The sequence below is a fragment of the Prinia subflava genome, chromosome 6, assembly GCF_021018805.1.
Source record: "Prinia subflava isolate CZ2003 ecotype Zambia chromosome 6, Cam_Psub_1.2, whole genome shotgun sequence".
Taxonomy (NCBI): domain Eukaryota; kingdom Metazoa; phylum Chordata; class Aves; order Passeriformes; family Cisticolidae; genus Prinia; species Prinia subflava.
In genome coordinates, this window is record NC_086252.1 from 18759558 (window position 1) to 18779063 (window position 19506).

Consider the following 19506-nt stretch of genomic DNA (forward strand, 5'->3'; position numbering starts at 1 on the left):
TATTTCCTAAGTCCTTCCTAAGCAGAACAGCCAGGCAAAATAACCTGTATGTTTTCCTACTTAAGATGGGAAATCATTAAGAAATTGGAGTCCTTTGATGCAATTAAATCTGTTTTCAGGATCTCTAATTACAATTCCTGCTTTCTCATTTACGGGAGAGTTCAAAACACAAGAGTATCTCCCTGCTCCAGCCTCTTTAAGCCAACACCCAGTACAAAGGCCAGTGGCTTTCCCCGGCATGGTTCAGAGCTGCTTTGGGCTTTGTTTTTATGCTGTTCCTGAACTCTTGCCTTTTTTTCTTTGAACAGTCTCATATATACTGCCAGGTTCCCTGAGCAGAATGCAGAATGTTCTCTGCCCACAGTGCTTAAACTGCTGAGCAACCTTGAACATACCTTTGGTTTGTGAAAAAAACCATTTACTTAGTAGCTTCTTGTAGACTGTTTATTGAAAATGGTGGTTAAGCCTTGCAATTTCAACCCAGCCTACAAATGCTGTAATGAAGGCCCACCTCTGTAGCATGCAGATCACTTCTACATGTTCTTAATAAGGCCTACATATTCAAAATATGAATATTTGTTGCTCTTCCAGTGAAACTATCTATATTACAATTTTATTCAAAATGGTGTTACCAAGTGTATGTAAGACTACTAAAGGTATATCTTGGTGAAATTCCACTGCCCTGCAGGGTTTGAAAACACTCAAGAAGGTCTGAACAATGTTGCCTCTGTTTTAGAAAGACTGATACACCAATAATAAGATTTTATTTTATTGTAAAATCGTAATTAAGGCTAACTTGAAACTGTATCATAGATTTTAGAACAAGCTGCGAAATATCGTAACATAGATGTTAGAACAAGTTTGTGACTCCAAGTTAAGCCACAGTCAATTCAGATGTCTGGGAGAAGGTATAATTTCATCACAGACTTGAGTAGTAAACCAGAGAAGCTATTTTTTTCAAGGAATTAAGTCTTTAGACTTCCAAATAACTGTTACACAATTTGATGCCAAGTACCAACAACACTTGGCAGGTACTTGGTAACCACCACTATTCTTCTGCGCTCTTCTAATAATTTTGTGTGAGCTTTATATATGGAAGGAACTGCAATCGAAATTAAACAGTCATCCAAGTCCTGTCTTTGACTGATAAATAGGTTGAAGTCAGTGCTTTTATTTGGACCAACAAACGAGACAACTGAATGTATGGAATACTGCTTGCAAAACTGCGGTTATTCCTGCCCGGGGCTATCGATGACGAGCACCATTTCCCAGTCCTGGGGAGGTGCGGTGACTCCCAGCCCGGGGAGCGAGCGAGGGAGCCCGGCGGGCTCAGCCCCGGCCATGCGCGGACATGTCAGGGTGCCCGGGAACGCGCACGGGGGCTGGCTGCCGCCTCGGCCGTGGATCCTCCTGTGCTCTGATACCTGCTCGGCAGAGGCTAAAAACAACTTGATTTTTGACGAGAAGAGGGGAGAAAAATAAATGTTTGGCACTGTTGTTACTTCCAACTGTCCGAGCCTAGGTCGTGGTACGTTCCCCTCCCGGGAACCGCGCAGCTCTGCAGCCGGGGCCGCCCGGGCTTTGAAAGTAGCGCGCAGCATGACAGCAGCTCGGCGTTCCTCCAGTGTCCCTCGCCCACCGTCTCCTCTCCCCCGGCGGAGGGACCGGTCAGCGCCCCGCGCCGCTCGCCTGGCCGACATGGTATCACCCGAAACCCGCATCCCGCCATGGCGTGGTATATCCCGGCGCGGGAGGCGCTTCCCCCGGGCCGGTCGCGCCCGCCGCCCCCAGCCCCTTCTCTCTTCCGTGGCGCTGACAGAGGAGCAGGGGCGCGCCCGCCGCTCCCTCTCTTTGTGTGCGAGGGAGCGCGCGCGGGCGGGCCCCAGACGCGGCGCGGAGGAGGGCGCGGAGCGGCGAGAGGCCGGGGAGCGGTTCTGAGCGCCGCGGGGGCGGGAGGAAGGTGGAGTGAGGAGAGCGGGGCGGCGGCGGCGGCGGCGGGGCGGGGGGGTAGGGAGGGAGGGAGGGAGGGAGGAAAGGCGGGCGGCTGTGGCGGCGGATAATGATGGCGTGGTGCGTGCGGCCGCTGGGCGGCCGGGGACGCTGAGGGGAAGGAGGCGGCAGGACCCCCGCCCCCAGGTAGGCTGGCTCGGAAAGTTTGGGGCGAGGGACCGGGGCGGCTCCGCTGCGCGCCCCGCAGGCCCCGCGGCGCAGAAGCGCCGCCGCGGAGAAGCCACAACTTGGGGCCGAAACTTGCGGCTTCCCCCGTTCCGGGCGGCGCGGGAAGCCAGGGCCCCGCTGTCCCGCCCCGCCGCGGTGCGTGCGCGGGGTCCGGCCCGGGCCCGGCCTCCCCCGGGCGGCAGGAAGGGCCGGCGCTGCCCCCCCGCCCGACCCGGCCTGGCCCAGCCTGGAACGGCCCTTGGCGGAGGGGCGGCAGCCGGCGGTGCCGGGGGGGCGCCCGCCGCCGCATCCCCCGCCGGAGCCGTCAGGTCGGTGCCCGGGGAGCAGCTGGGTCCGCGCGTCCCGGCCGACACAATGGGCTTTATCCTGCAGGGAGGTCTAGGGCTGCGATTCCCTCCCCGAGTTTCGGATTCGTGTCACACGCCGGCGAGGCCCCGAGTTAATGGAAACTCTCTGTCTCTCTGCAGATGGCTTTCCGGCTGCCGCGATCCGCGCTGGGGATAACACCCGATGTGGCCATTCACGCGCTTTGATTTCTTTCTCCGCGCGTACGCTCCCTGCGTTCCATTTCAGTGCGAACGGGGAGGCTGAGTGAGTGAAAGGCTGCTTTTGGGATCTTCTGTGGCATCTACACTGCCTGGTGTTGGAGGGTGGAAGCTTTGTGCTAGCGAGTTGTTCTTCCCATTCTTCTCAAGGAGCGGAGGGAGCTTTCTCTTCAACAATGATGAAAACCGAAGCCAAAGGGGAAAGGACTTTAAGAAGTGCTTCTCCACACCGAAATGCTTACAAATCTGATTTCCATGCTATCAAATGCTCTTTTGATGGTGTAAACAATCCTGATAACGCTTCCAACAAAACAGGCTTGCATCAGAAGCTGAGCACCTCTTCCAATGGAGGAGGAAGTGACCCGCACAGTCGAGGCAGAGCTGCCACTTATGGCAACAGAGTACACAAGATCAAAAGTATGTTTCTGCAAATGGGAAGTTCTTCCTCCACAACCTCTTGTGAAAGCAGTCCACCTGCTGAGACCAAATTAATCAGCCGAACCACAGCAGCAGAGTATGGATCTTCTCCAGGTAGTCCATCTTTTCTCATTGTCCAAAAAAATAATCTTCTTAATACAACTACCAGCCCCAGCGGTCCTGTGGATTCATTGTCTATGTCTTCTGCTGCTGACAAAGTCATCCGTAGCAGTGATGAGGCAGACTTGGACAAAGTTGCCCTGGCAGAAAAATTTTCAGAGACCAGGAAGCTCTTCGAGAGAAATATAAAACAGCGGAGCTCAGTGGACAGATATTCCCCCAGCAAATGTGAAAGAAGTGAAGATAAGAGGAGACATGGTTCAGCTTCTGATTGCAGCAATGTGGCGGACCACTTCAGTTTTAATACAGAAGCAAGCCCTCCAGTTGCACTGGAGAAAGCTGAAAATCAAAGTAACGAAGAATTGAAGCAGCAACATGCTAATAGTGGTTCCAAATCTTCCTTCCTGAATGCAGGGCCCATTTCTAGGAGGCTGGAAAGCTTTCTGGGTGACAGTGATACTGAAGAATCCAAAGAAACTTCCAAAAATGATAGTTCTCCAAATCAGGACCCTTTGAGAGGCCAGCAGACTTTGAATTCATCTGCTGTTGCTGAAGGATGTCTGGAGAAGGGTGCATTCCCCAGAGTGCCTGAGATCTGCAGAGATGAGCCCAGCAAGGCACTTGCAAAAGACAAAAGAGAGCAGCTGGTATTTGAGAGAAGCCCATGGAGTGTGGGCAGTATGCCTGCTCAGGAGGCTCAGCAGACGTCAGACAGTGTTTGCTCCTGGGTTTCTCCCACAGAGGGGACTTGCACAGAGCTTGTTGCACAAGATGAAACCTCAGGGCAAGTAAAAAAAGGTTTGGGGAAAGATCACGTTGATGAGGAGAATCACAAGCTTGTATGTAACGTACAGGAAGGGAAGAGAAGTGACTATGCTTTGGAAGTGGTAGAAGAGTTTACAGATGGCAGCAAGACCAATTGGGAAGAGGAGAGAGATGGGATTTCTGTAAGAGATGGTCCAGTTACACAAGTACAGGATGTTCTAGAGCAGGAAGAGGATCCTGGAGAAGAGGAGCAAGCGTTGGAAAAGCAAAGTGAGGACTTCAGTGATTTTGGAATAGAGAATGCAGCTTTTGACGATGACAGGGACACAGAGCCAGAAAACCAAGAGCCTGAAGGCAAAGAAATTTTGGAGGGAGAGGAGGACTATATGTATGACAGTGAATATGAGGAATTTCCTGGACTTTCTGAAGAGGAAGATCCAGCGCCAGACCGAAAAGTCAAGTTCTCAACAGCTCCTATCAAAGTAAGTATATTTGAGTGTTGTTTCGTTGTTGTTGTTGTTTTAATTGTTTTGCAGTCACAAGTACTCAGGAAATAAAATTTGGATTTGTTTTTTTAAGTTCTAAAAACCTTTTAAGAAGTGGAAGTTTACAGCTTTTATTCAAAGCTAAGTATGAGAGAAGTTACCACTTCAGAAAATTTATTAATTAGTCTCAAGTGATTTCTTAATTCTTCATAAGATAGGGTAGGGAAACGCTTTTACTTGCTGGACTTATTCAGAAGCACAAATCTTTTATGAGTAGATACAAACACCTGACCTTTAATACTTGTTTAATACTTGCATTAGTTTAAAGGTGAGGCGTTGCGTTAGGAAGGATTATTTTCAGCTTTCCTTTTGGCACAAAAGTTTTTAAAAAAAAACCAAAACAACAATCCCCTCCCAAAAAATATTCATATTCAACTTCAGACTTGCTTATGGAATTAACTATAAGAAAATATCAAATGACTGGTTCTTATATTTTAAGATTATAGAATTCTCTCCAATAGTAACCATATATATGTTGTTTGGTTCTAATACTGATTGGTGAATAAGCTGTAGGAGTGTTAACATGAGTATTCTGGAGTTACAAAGTTGCAGAAGTAAAAGTTAGAGGGCAGACTCTAACTGAAGATAATGAGGAGTAGTGTAAGTTATAGCTTTAATAAATTTAAAAGTTTGTGTCTGATCTTTCCCCACCAAAAATACCCACAAAATAAGTAGTTCCACAACTCAAACTAGGTTTACCCATACTCCCTTGCAGACTTGAATTATTCTAGTCTTTCTTAAACTTTGGGAGGAGAACTGGGGGACATGGATGAGGATGGAATGGGAGTCTGTACAGACTTTCCTCAGCATACTTCTCTTCTACTATCACATGAATGAAAGACACCATCTTTAATAAACAGCTTTTGCACTTTGTTCGTAGAGTCAGGACTCACTTTTACTGGTCAGAGGGTGTAAAAATTCTGTTGACTCTTGAACTTCCCACAGCAGAGAGCTGTAATTTCCCAGTCTGCTAACACAAACCAGGGCTGTACCCCAGAAGATGTTTTGATTGTTGCAGAAGAATTTGGCAAAATGTGAGTTTTGTTGTATGTCGTTTTTTTTATAGTCTCTTCATAGACAGGCTGACTTTATATGGCCTTCTTCTAGTTGATGTTGCTTTAGTGGTGACCCGGAGCAGTGAAGGGGAGAGTGCAGCTATTGAAAGCTGCATAATGAGTCTGGTGAGGGCTGGGAGAGAGCCGGAGGGGCATCAGTCCATTTCTACATGCATTTGTGCACTCACTAAGTGAGCAAAATGCCGTGGAGAGTCTCCTGTAAATGTGTTGAGTGACTTCCTGCTGTAGGCAGGGTTCTACTGATCATTGCTGATATCCTGCTGAAGCAGTGGCCATTACCAGGCTTCTGCCTTCCCTGCTGTGTCTGTGCCAGACCTGTTTGAAAGCACTGGTGGACATCAGTGCCAGCTGTGATGGAAGCGCTTGTGTAGACAAAACTCAGGTTTTGGTAACAAGCACTGCTCAATTATAGTTGCTTCTCTGAAAGCCACAGGAAACAACCTGAGATTATCCTTTACACAACCGAGAGACGAACGGTTAGAAGGAACTGTTAGCAGTTTCCTATGAAAAATAACATAGTTCTTGCCATAATGTCCCACTTGGATTGGCAGAATAAACTGTACTTAATAGCAATAAGGTTATTGGGATACTTTTTAAGGCCCTTAAGTTGAAGCTTGTGATACTTGCCTTCCTTTATCCACTTTCAGTGAAACTTGGCTGTATCTTTCCTACATTGAGTATAGGGATTTCTTTCTGCATGTCATTTTCAACAGGTTTTCCCTCTTTGTTCCTTTTGTCTAAGAAATGATTTCTGTTTCCATGCCTGCCTTTTTGCTTCATGTTTTCTATGATACTTATGGGAATAAGTCCTGGTTATATGGTTTTGGGGATTTGTACTCTGTAAAATAAAGATTTCCCACTTTTTATGCTTACCCAGAACTTTCTTTAGTTGTATATTTTTAAAATCTCAATAACCTTTAAGAAAATCCTTTAAGTTTTACCTCACAGAAGGAATTCTCTCTGTCTTTCTTCATAGATTTTGGTGCATCTTAAATTGAAAGAGAAAAAAATCTCAGCGGTAGCTGAAGGCTTGGTCCTGATTCCCACCACAGCTTAGAGCAGTGCCATAGTGAGAAATGTATCCTAAGCTTCTTTTTTCAGCTTTATTTAGACTAATAACTTTGACTAAAATGTGAGTGCCATTTTCAGACATTCACAGCCACTAGAGAAGGTCTGGGATTCTTCTCATAGATGCTCCTGAGAGAGGCCAGGCTGCCCTTGCATTCTTGCTGTTTTCATTCTGCACCTCTCTAGTGATCACAAAGGAACCCTGTCTCTTGCAGTTGCTGTTGAGCAGGTATGTGGTAGAGTTGAAGAATTCAACTCGGAATGTATTCAGTTCAGAATGTATTGGGCAAGAAAAAGCACATTCTGAGATCTTTGGCATTCTGCAGTGATGGAGCTTTGACTGTATTTAAAATATGCAAAAGGGCGGTTGGATATATCTGTAGGTAATGGATAGAATGTAAAGACACCTGAAAAGTGGCATTAGTACTGCTGCAACAAAGAGAGCTTGATTAATATTTCTGTTTCAAAGCTTCTAGTCAGTTGTAATGTTGGTAGGGTCTCTGAGTAAAAGGAGGAGGCGGTGGCGCTGCCAGGGGGTGCACAAGGCAGCTAACGCTGTTAGCACTGCACCTGACCTGTGGTGGAGCTCCGTAATTGTTGGCATCTGTAGCACGGCTTGAGAGCATAATTTGATCGGGTAATTTCAGGGAAGATGGAACATAATTACACAAATACTCTTATTTTTTGTTGCCCTGTGCCTGTGAAAGCAAGCACAGATGAGAATTACAAAAAGAAGTGTTTCAATTCTGCAGAAGCTGTTGGTAAATGACATATGGGGTTATTCACTTGACATGGGTGATCAGACTCTCTAAGCCCTGCTGCTGTTTGATCTTTCCAGACCCTGGGGAACATTTTATCTTGGTTCTTGTTTCTCCTGGAGTAGTTTAGAGAGTGATTCAGTACAGTTATTAGCAGAACTTCACAGCCTGGGTTTGTGTTATGTTACATGAGCAATTTTTAGTCTCTTGTTGCCGCATATGAAGCCAGTAAGGAATGTAAAGCACACTCAGTCCAAGGTATTTGCAAGGGAACTGAACTTGCCTTTGTCTTAAAGTTTTCTGAGTAAACTGAGTAAACAATCAGCATTACACACAATGCAAATAACATCAGGTAATTCTTCTGTCATCCCTTTATATTTCATTTTGCCTTTGTAATGTAGACATTAACTTGCTTTCTGTTATGAGATTACCTTGAAAGGCTTTAATTAACATAAATGTAATGACCGAATGCTGTTTGACATTTGTAATTTTAAAACGTTCTGTTGGGAAAACGAATGGCGTGTTTTCAAATTGATTCCTTGAGATGTTTTCATCTCTGACTGTGTCAAACTTTGACCTCAAAGCCTTTAATAGCACAGTGACTAACTTCTGCAATGATTTATGATCCTTAGAAATTCTATAGCTCAGGTAAGCTGGAAAGATAGTACAGCTGCTGCTGCTGTTTGCTTCTGTTTAATTAACAGTGTTATCTAGTTTATGCTGCATGGGAGTGTCTGTTCCCAGCTTTTTGTGAATAGTAATATATTTTGAGATGGTTTGGTCAAGAAAACAGTTTAAAAAAGTAAACAGAACAAATGCTAAACCTTCATAAAGAGATTACTTCTATATTTGTCACAGCTGAGCATAAATTTATTTCATAAGGAAACTGAAAGCAGTTTCATAGTTTGTGTGTTGTTCTAACAAGTCGAATTTCAGCTGCTTCTGAGAGAATATGGGAATCCTTCACAATATTGCCGATTGTCTTGCACATCACAGTAAAGCTGTTTATGTAGAGCTGGGCACAAATGGTGGTGTTGTTCCGCCTGTCCTGCTCTTCAGTGTTTTTAGTACAAAACTGATTACTGTGGAAGTTAATGAAGAACTAAATGAAGATAACCCTTGAATTAGATATCCTGTACGGCAGCATACCTGCAAATGCTTTTAGGAGATGCACCAATTTGCTAGATCAATGTGTAGACTCTCGAATACTGTTCTAACACAATGTTGTAACGTAGTGCTTCAGCTTCCTACAGCCTCTGCTTTTTGAACCGTTCACCTGTGTACTTATGATGTCGTACACAGAAAGGGGTTCAAAATCCACTATCTGGTTGAAGATACCCAAACCCTCAGTTTCTTCAATAATTAGAGCATTGAGGGCTGCTCAGTTGTTTGTCAGCCATTGCTCAAGCACTTCAGTAAAGTACGTCTGTGGCATTCAGAAACAAGTATGTGATGTGAGCGAGAGCTGATGAAGGAAAATAGAGATTTGATTTGAGAGTAGATTTAAACAGAACTGACTTATATGTAGGAATTTATCTTTTTTCTTGACAGAAATAATGTGTTTTTCCATTTTTACTTTTATTACTCCAGTTTCTAACTTCTAGCAGTTTCACCTGGATTTAATGGGAAGGAGAGAGGGGTTTTAAAAGGTGTTTTTAAAGTACTGATTGGCTTGTGGGAAATTAGCACTTGTATCAGACGTGCATATTCATGGCCTCACTGATGACAGGGCTGCAGTTTTAGTTGAAGTTACTTGTTCTTTCTGGCTTAATGTTAGCTGATCACTGGGTATGCCCAGCCTGTGCTTTTACTCTTTTACTAGTCGGAATAGCTGTGGGGAACAGGAGGGAGAAAAGGAGGTGAATATGAAGCACTTGAGGTTTTCATGGGAGATGGTTAGAAGAAACACTGAGGAGGTGATGGAGGTCAAAGATAAGCAAATTTATAGGAGACAAATTCAGTAGATCAACAGTTAAAGTGCTGCAAGATTCAGTTTCTTTTTGATGATTACTGTTGTTAGCATGTGAGAATACATAACCTAGCCAGGTAAAGAATGAACCAGCAGTAGATTTTTTGTAATTTACCTCTGGAGAGATGGAAAAATAAATTATCCCCTTTCCATATAAGCCTAACAAAAAGGAAGGTGAACACTAAGAAAGACATCAGTAAAAAGATGTTTGCCTGAATTATCTGAGTACATATTTTGTAATCTTGACATCATGAGGATTGTGCAGAGATTTTACAGGGTTCTTATATTTTTATTTAGTAGGAAAGTATTACACAATATGTCAAATTCTTTATTTTTCAGGCATTTTCTTTCATCACCCTCTGATGTGACTTGGCATAGTGAATTGACCCTTCTTTTTAGACGTGGGCAATTGATCATTGCTAATGACAATATTAATGCAGATTAGTTAATTGAGTTGATCCGGTACCTCCTGGTGACAGGGATATTTTGTTGTTTCTTCTTAAAGTCTTTAGAAAACAGGTGGACTATTTTTGTGTTCACTGTTACTCTTTAAAATCCCCATAGTGATTTGCCTGCTGTTTAGATTTGGTCAGGTCAAGATTTTTGTTCTGGTGAATACTAAAACAATACATGTGTATCTGTGTGGATCACCAGGCATAAACTCTTGGTACCAAGACACCTGTGAAGTTTACAGAGGTTTATAATTGAATCACTGTCATTATAGACATATATAGCTTTCAGAAGCTAGGATTTTGTTTTGTTTTCCCTTTTATGTGGTATTTTGAATAGTTTTTCCTCTTCTGGTCATATGCTACTTATTTGGGAGCTTTGCCACCTCAACTTGAGTTGCTGGAGGAGTACAGCGAGGTCACGGCAGAGTTCCTCTTCTGCAGATGGAGATCATGGATTGTCTCTGAGCTTCTTCTCTGAGTATCTGAAATAAAATCAGTGTTCTGAATCTGAATGGATGCTTTTCTTTGTCTTCAGTATTCCTTCCTTTGGGATTTAAAAATTAAATACCTGAAAGTGAATGTTTCTCCTTCTTGAGTACTTAGCATAACCTGACTGCAATAGATACTGTATTATCTGTCTTACTCTTTAGTAGGCCACAGTGTTTTAGCTCTTGCAGTGAAAAACAGAACTAAAGAATAAAATTTACTGTTTTTCTTGAGAATTAAGTAGAGAATGAGACTGGTAAAAAAATCTGGTTTATTTATGATGACATTGTCTGTATGAAATTATCTGTATTGTAGATCTGAAGCAAAATTGCACTTTGGTCTTTATGTAAACTGACTTGGTTGGGGTTTTTGATTAAGTCATACTGATCTTCAGCAAGATCAAGGACATCAGTGTGCACAGGTCCCATCCACCTGCTTAGTAACAGAAATTCCTGCCTTGAGTGTAATGGTTTATAATATTAACCTTTAAGAGTTGGCAGCCATTCTGAAAACTTTTTGAAGAAGAGTAAAGGTGTGAGTATTTAAAAAATCAAATTAAATAAGGTATTTCTTTTTGCTGCTTCTATGATTATATAGCATGAATTGAGTTAGATGGGATATAGGCAATTTTTACTTAAAATATACAAAGCAGTGCTAATGAAATACTAACCACATAGCTTTGGGGAGTACAGGGAAGAATAGGACAGCAGTAGCGAGATGTCTGCTTGAACAGAAGAGGGAGATAATAAGAGTAGACTGTAAGGTGTACAACACGCTTCAGTCCTGCCTCGGTGCTACTGCTTCAAATTATTATTCATGGACGCCTCACATTTTGCCAGGATCGCAAAAGACCTGAGTTTGGAAAGCTGGAACTGTTTGTTGTTGGGTAATTTCCGCTGAGCTGCAGCTTGTGTTCTGAGTGTTTGCGGAGTGTGGGTGCACAGGCCGGTCGGGGTGAGCGCGGTGTCTCGCAGCGGGCTGGGGCCTGCCTGGGTGCTGCGGGCACGCGTCACTCACACCGCGGGCCTCCCGCAGGTGTTCGTGCTGCTGGAACTGCCCGTGCAGGCGGCGTGAGCCTTTCCAGCAAATACTGCGCCATCACAGGAGAACTTAAAGTGGTGTTGATGTTGCTGCCATTCTAATTAGCTGGAAACCCTTCCAGGCAGTTCCTGATTTCCTAATCTTACTGTTTAATTACTTCGGTAATGTTCTGCTTTTCATTAGGCACAAACAAATCTATACACTAGAGATGAAGGTTGGAGTGGTGGCCTTTGGACTGTGTTTTGTTACTCTGCAGCACTTTCATGCAAGCAGATGATAAATTAGTATTTGCCCTCTAATTAATATTCTTCTAAAACTAACATCGTGCTTAAGTAGACATTCTTCTGTGCTGTGAAGAGTTTGAAGTATGTGAAGGTCATTGTTGTTTCTCTGTGATAATGCTGTTTTCTATGTTAGCACTAAGATGATATAAGAAATTTTAGTTCTGTAATAGTTACAGGAACTGAATGGTAGCATCTTTTAGACAGGCTGTGTTGGTGGTTTTTGCGTGCTGGTCTTGAGGATGTCTAGATTAGCATCTTCATAGAAGATGCAAAACCAAGTTTTGCATTCAAAAAGTGATTAATTTTTTCTGATGTGAATAGTGTAGCTAGTTTTCTCTCCAGATAAATATATATGCTGTTCAAGCAATAAGTATATTCAAAAATTTACCATTCTGTGTATTAACAATTTAATTCAAACAATTCTTAAAAATTCAGCCCTCTATCTGAACTTTTTTTTTTTTTTTTTTCAAATTAACTGTATCCATTCTGAAGGGGAAAGGTTTTAAATTAAAAAAACAACACCTTTTCAGATAGAGTTTTGCCATTTGTTAACTTGACAGGATCCAAAAATTATTAATGTTAGGGTAACCTGGATATATAACAAGCTATGGTAAAAAGCATGTGAAATTCACATGGTTTCCACAGTAAAATTCCTCTATTTCCCCTGTGTTGAGTCAATAACTAGTTTGCTAAAGTATGTCTTTTAAAATACCAGTTGCAGAACTAATAATTTTACAATCTCTAGCTAGCAGTGGTTTCTGAATAGTAAGATTAGAATTTCTTTTGTCTGTAATGCATTTGATTGAATGACTAAACCCTTCCAGACACAGTGCAGGGATGAACATGTTTAGCTTTCTCATCAGTCTTCTAAACTGTGAACTTATATTATTTATTATCCACGTTTTAACTGTATTTAAATGTTATTTTGCTACTTGGCAAGAACAACTTGCTGACCAGTTCTGTATTTTCTGTATTAACATCAACATTTTTTCTCTCTTGTAAAAGATGAACACAATGTTATGATTCCACATGTACACAATAAAAAATTCTGTCTTCTATCCTTGACTCTTTATAAAGTCATAGCTTTTGTAGTGTGCTTTTGCTTTTCTTTCTGTTATTGCAGTGTTTGGCTTCTGGTTATAAGTTTTGCTTTTCCTCTATTCTTTGTAAATGGATGTTTTTCCTCAAAATTGTTTTTCTGAAGTTTGGAGATGGGTGTGTTGTTCTTACTATTTTGAAATGGGGCTATCTTCTTTAAAATGTGAGGTTATTATTTTTAGAATATTACCCACATGTTCTCATACAGTTGTCAACTGTCACCTTAAGACAAAAGTATGAATTCTTTCTCTTAGTGAATTGCTCGGTATTGGTTTCAAACTGGCTTTTCTTAGTATGCATAAATAGTAGTAGTCTTCATTTGCATAGATATGTTTATGCTGTCATTTTATTAGTAGCAATTATAAACATCACTGGAATTTAAGGGACCACTGATTTTAAATTCTGTTACCTGCTCCTGGCAGATGAAGAATTCCTGTAAGTTTTGTATAAAAATGAGCAAATTCCATTAGAGTCTCAAGTACAATTCTCTTACTTTTAAGCTGGAAAAATTAATAAATCATTTTTAGAAGTTTCAGAGATATTTTAATTCTGGTGGCCCAAGACTTGCAGCATACATAATGCTCTTGTTTCAGTGCAACTTTGCTTCCCCAAATTTCTAGCATTTCATAAATGGTGTAAGGAGCTAGTCATGCCTGTGATAATGTCATCCTTTGGTAGATAGTTACTACTTGCATCATCATCTGCTCTGTTACACCACTGAGTTGTAAAGAAGTTGTAAAGTTGTAAGAGAAAATACGATTGTCACTGTCTCCAGAATGAGCTACGGCCATTCTCCATATTTTGCTCATTCACCCATCTGATAGTCATGATATGTTTTTAACATTTTAGTCATACTGTCAATACTAGACTATATGTATATGAATTGTTACATTTTTTCATGCCCTGGTATTTGATTTGTCCTCAAGAACTCAAGTATTCTCACTAACAAGTTATCGTTTATCTACTCATGAACTTCCTTTTTATTATTAGTTTAAAATTCATCTTATTATAATTTGACTGTTTTTGGAGATGCTGCTTTTCCTGTTGGGATGAAAAGTAAATGAACTAGGCTGGTCTTGTTCCAAAGGGTGAAAAATGCTTCATGAAATGCTTCTGCTGCATGTCCTATTTAGTGATTTGGGGGCTGAGGAGGGTGATTAATTTAAAGAACTTGGCCACCTTTTTTCTGATAGTGGTAGAATAAAACCATTTAGATGGTTTTCTTTGCTAGTTTTGCAGATGTTTTTCTCTAAAGCTCATGGAAGACATAAAGACCATTTAGATAGTTTTCTTTGTCTATTTTGCAGATTTTTTCTCTAAAGCTCATGGAAGACATACTGTAAGTGTGACCCTTGTCTTTCTGTGTCCAGTTGTTGCCTACTGGTATCTGTATGAGAGTCACAAGGAGTTTGTTTATTAACCTTTATACAAGACTTAGGAAGAACAGCTTCTAAGGAGAGTTCTTTTATTGTGGGAGACATAAGACTTCTGAGAATGGATTTCTTCCTTCCCTTCCAGCCAAGTGGATCTAATCTTGCTTGCTTACTGGACTGCCTGTATGGCCATGCCAGGTTTCTGGAGCAGATGTTTTGCAGGGTTTGGGGAGAGTTTGTGAAACTGGTCTCAAGTTGTAGTCTGAAGGTGATGCGGTAGGCTCCTCACAAGAAATACTGGATTATATTGGTTGCTTTTTGATAACCTGTTTCAATGACCATATTTCAGTGTGTGAAGCTACTGCTGTGCAGAGCTAAAGCTATATACTAGTGAATGCAAATTCACAGGGAAAACGTTAATTACAGTTAAGGCTGTGGCATTGACATGATTGCAGTTACCTTTCTAGGTAGTCTTAGTGGAAAATAGAACAGTTGCAAAAATTTAGTAAGCCAATGTAAATGAACTTTGTGTCAGTGCTGCATGTTCTTGATTAGGGAGATGGTTGCTGCAGCTACAATGCGTGTTTTTTGTGTTTTTTGTCTTACAGTGATGCTGAATAAAACACTCAGTGCCTGCAAAACATTTAGCAGATAAACCTTATTTTTTAAGGTTAATGGGGGTGCAATATTTTTCCTTTTTTCCCCTAATTTCTTAATTTAAATACAATTAATGAACATGCTGATATGTAAGATTAACCCTATTACATGTAATGTATTCTTGTTTTCTAGATTTCTGTCTTTGTGTTGTTTGTTTATCTTTTATTTTTAACAATTCAGAAACTCAGCTGGAGTGAATACTAAAAATAGTAATGTATGTAGCAAGGCACTTCCTTTTCCTGGGAAACTGCGTGATTCCCTTGCAAAATCAGAAAACTACATCTGTTTGAAACACTGCAATTGGCAGATGGTGTGGGGGGAGGGAAGAAGAGAGGAGGGATTTGGTGGAATGTAGTCCTAATAAAAAAAGTCACACGATATCAAAGAGCAGCTGACTGATTTCTTTTAACTATTTGGTGCATTTGCAAGATAAAATCTGTTGAAGTAACTGTTTTGAAACTTTTATGTTACTTCTATGCAAGCTGGAAACTCTCTGACAGAACCAGTATTTATTAAATTGATGGTTGTTTTGAAAATGAGATCTCTGAAAATACGACTTGAATTTCATTATGGATTGTCTTTCAACTATATGATGTTTGAAAGGAGGTGAGAAGACATTAAAAAAGTTTTCTGTTACATTTTTTAGGTTTTCAGTACTTACTCAAATGAAGACTATGATAGACGTAATGAAGATGTTGACCCTGTGGCAGCCTCAGCTGAGTATGAACTCGAGAAAAGGGTGGAAAAAATGGAAGTGTTTCCTGTGGAAATTGAAAAAGGTGCAAATCAAACCTTGAACATTTGCAAGAGATACTATGAGAACAAAAGATAAAACCATAACTGTATATTCACTGAATTTAGGTGTTGAATTTTTGAATGTGTGTCTAGGGTTAGATTTGTGGCTAGTTCTGGTAAATTTAGTGAGTGTTAACTGGCCAGGCCTCTACTAAGTGCAGAGTGTCATACTGGATTGAAGTTAGGAAGGCTACAGGGCAAAAAGGCTTTAAATAGTATCTACATACAAAATATGTTCTATTTTTTTCTCTTTTTAAAGTGAATTTCTATTATCTTTTGTGTGGAAGGACTTGGAATACTTTGAAACAGCTCAGTACTGCTAACTGTTACATCATATTTCATGCAGCTAATGTTATATTTTTGAATCCCTTAGGTGACAGGGGTCTGGGCATCAGTATCATTGGAATGGGAGTTGGTGCTGATCAGGGACTGGAAAAACTAGGGATTTTTGTGAAAACGATAACAGATGGTGGAGCTGCTCAGAGGGATGGACGGTGAGTTTTTCATTGGATCAATTATGCATCTTACAAATTTCCAACTGAGCCCAGTTGCTTTCATTAGATATCCTGAATACTGTGAGTGAAAGTACAAAAGCTGAATGCAGCTCAGTGAATATTACACTCCTGCTTTATGTTAAATTTAAAAAACCAAGTTCTTTATTATAGAACATTTTTGCTAAGTAACTCTAGATCTGCTTATAACACATATGAGAAACATTCAAAATGAGCCCATGTGTAGAAGTACCACAAAATCAAGTTGACACCCCAGAACACCAATCACTGTGTAAGTAGTATAAAAAAATCAAGTCAAATACTGTGTAAATTTTAATTGGCGATTTGTGTAGTAACAGAGGATGGGGAGACTATTTTTAAGCAATAAACTTCAATGGATTCGGAATTTGTCATTGTAAATTCTAGCGAGTTTTAAGTGATATTTGTCATGTCAAAAGTGTTTCAAACCAACATACTATTGTTTAACTGATAGCTAAGCATTTATTTGTTTTGCAGAATTCAAGTAAATGATCAGATTGTTGAGGTTGATGGCATAAGTCTAGTAGGAGTTACTCAGTTCTTTGCAGCCACTGTACTAAAGAACACCAAAGGCACGGTGAGGTACGTATGTTTTCTCTGAAATAATAGTTTCTTTTGGTCATTTTTCATTTATGGAGAATGAAACCATAGTATGTAATTTTTACAAAGATGTTGTGGGAGGCAACAGTGTAGCAAACTCATTTCTTAAGCATGTGGTAAGATTTTTTTGCTGCTAGATAATTTGTGTTTTTTTCCTGTAGGTTTCTGATTGGGAGAGAGAAGCCAGGGGCTGAGAGTGAAGTAGCCCGTCTCATTAGTGAGACCTTAGAGCAAGAGAGGTGTCTGTACGAGCAGCACTATGTCCATGATGATACAGAGCAGGTACAACACTGTTCATGCTCTGCTAAAGGGATAAATGGGGGGCTTTAATCAAACTGAAGCAAAAAAAGTGTAACACAGGCAACTTGTTAAAAACAGGAGAATAAGCCCTTCATGCACTGCTGTTATCAAGGCATATGATCATTGCTTTATCACTAATCCAAAATACACCTTTAACTGTCAGCTGTATGTGATAGTTTTGTGCATGACTTTCTTAGCTCTCCTTCGTGGAACTTTCATGAAGATGTTTGCTAGTCATCTTTAACACTTACTGTAGATACAAGAAATTAAAAAGGAATAGTAACTAGTCAAGAGAAGTTTTGCAGCTGGTTGGATTCCTTGATTGTATGCTTTGGTTATTGCTGCTACCATGCAAAAGAGTTTGTGTGTGTGTTGCAGAATGCCATGATTTTCTCATTTTGTCAGGATGACGACTATGATGATGAGGAAGAGGATACATATGAGTCACATTTACACGGAAAATCTGTAGAAGTTTTTGATCTTCCTGAAAATGAAGATATTGGTTTACTACTGGATATGGATTCAGCACAGTCTCTTCTTAAATTTAAAGAGGTGTTGTAGCAGTTTCTTCAATATTCTTTGTGATTTACTGGGGAACATCTGAACCTTGTAGGATTTGAGTATAATCTCCTTCATGTTCCCCCTCATTGCTTTGGGTTTGTTTTTTCCCAACATAACCAATGAACATCTCTGGTAAATATCTATTGAAATGTAGGTCTTCTGTAATTTTTTAGATCCAGTTTCCCTATGCATAATTTCATTAAACAATTGTTTGATTTAAATTAGATTTCCAAAGCCCTTGGAAACAGATGGTAGAACCCAGCCCCACCTCTGTCCTTGTTAGGTCTGAGCATTGCATTAGGTAGATAGTTCTTCTCTTAGTTCTCCTGTGGCCCATTGGCCTTTGGATGTGTTTGCTGTGCAGTGGAATCGCTTTAGCCATGCAGAGGGCACGGAGGGTGTGCAAATATGTCTGTTCTGAACAATCGCAAGTGTTGTTGTGAAATGTTTCTCAGGAAGACAAGAGGTATGTATCTAATTTCTTGGTTTAGTCCTTGCAGTCTTCTGAGAAATCTGTGTACATAAAAGCACTCGATTCTGTAAATAGGTGTATTTTTGGCTTGGAAGGTATTTTTATGGTGTGTTTTTTGGAAGGAATGGATTTGTAAACCCAGTAGGGCATTCCAGGCTCTGAATCACAACTTAACATAATTGGAAATAGTACGGTTCTCTTTCCCAGGGTTTTTATAAAGGAGCATATTTGCTTTATTCAGGGCTTTGGGATTTAGTCAGGGACTTAAATGGTACAGCCTTTGGCATTTAGGAGTCCAGGTTTCTCTGGTAGGTTTAAGTGCCTGTCATTCTCACTCTGGGAGGAGAAAAATATACTGCAGAGAAACTCTTTTGTCAGATGCTATTTGCTGCTACATCAGCTTACTTTTGTGAAGGATTGATATTTGCAGATCTCCCAAGTTTGTTCTCTTGATAACATTGCTGATGTCATTGAGGAAGTAGAAATTTCAGGCTGCTGATCTCTACAGAACATTTACATTTTTTCTAGGTTTGGAAGCATAGCAGCAAGGTGAAGCTTCTTAAGTGCTATATTTACTTGGGATACAATTATAATCTTATGTTTAGTCATTACTGTGCTGTTACTAACATAATCTAAATGAAGAACAGTCATGGATTCACCAGTTTCAATTTGGGTTTGGTGCAACATGCACAGAAAAGAAAATCTCTGCAGGGTGACAGGCAGAAAGCAAGATACAAGGAACAATTAATACTTGTTAAAAAACCCTTTACATTTGGCTTAAGTGTAGTCTTTTTGATTTCTAATACTCCTATGAAGATTTGTACTGTAAAAATACATGGCTTAATTTTAAAATAAAGCCAGCAGATTTATTTTCAAGTGCTGATTGTAAAACCTTAAATATTAAGTTTTTCTTCTATTCTGTGTACCAGTTGTGATCATAAGTGCGTTGCTGCCATTTCATTACCCTGGCACATTGAAACGTTACTGTAATCTTTTCAGCTATCCTAATGTATAGATAATGGTGGGAGATTTTTAGGGTGGTTACATACTGTGGAACTTGTTTGAGGTTTGAGTAATTTTTAATTTTTTTAAAATAAAAGCTCATGATTACTTCTCCTGTAATTGACAAATAATTACTTGATTTGAGTGACTTTGTGCCACTCAAACAGTGGTTTGGGGAAAAAGGGAGTCATGGAGAAATACTTAAAACTGGCATTTTCAAATGTAATTTTGTGTATGCTTATACAATTTTTTTCATCTCTTCCAGCTACAATTAAAACATGCAGTAACAATTGCTGAAGTGAATCAACTGAAGGAGAAAGTAAGTTTTCAAAGAATATTAATATTGGTAGGGTTTTTTGTTGGGTGGTTTGTTTTGGGGGGTTTTTTGTTTTGTTTTTATGGCTACCGATTTTA

The 19506-nt window shown here is 40.5% G+C and overlaps 1 protein-coding gene across 4 annotated transcripts in view; it reads left to right on the top strand.

Annotated features, from left to right (window-relative positions):
* Positions 1–1820: 1820 nt before the first annotated feature.
* The window catches only part of LOC134552145 (neurabin-1-like), a 40451-nt gene continuing 22765 nt past the window's right edge, over positions 1821–19506 (top strand). For 2 of the 4 annotated variants that reach the window (XM_063400510.1, XM_063400513.1), the window contains exons 1-8: positions 1991–2136; positions 2646–4507; positions 15479–15611; positions 16001–16121; positions 16635–16739; positions 16919–17039; positions 17463–17609; positions 19358–19411. In XM_063400510.1, the coding sequence (XP_063256580.1) occupies positions 2900–4507; positions 15479–15611; positions 16001–16121; positions 16635–16739; positions 16919–17039; positions 17463–17609; positions 19358–19411 (2289 nt within the window). In that variant the 5' untranslated portion in view covers positions 1991–2136; positions 2646–2899. Of the gene's footprint in view, positions 1961–1990; positions 2137–2354; positions 2487–2645; positions 4508–15478; positions 15612–16000; positions 16122–16634; positions 16740–16918; positions 17040–17462; positions 17610–19357; positions 19412–19506 lie in introns of those variants that run through there. The other 2 variants (XM_063400511.1, XM_063400512.1) reach the window with 2 other exon arrangements.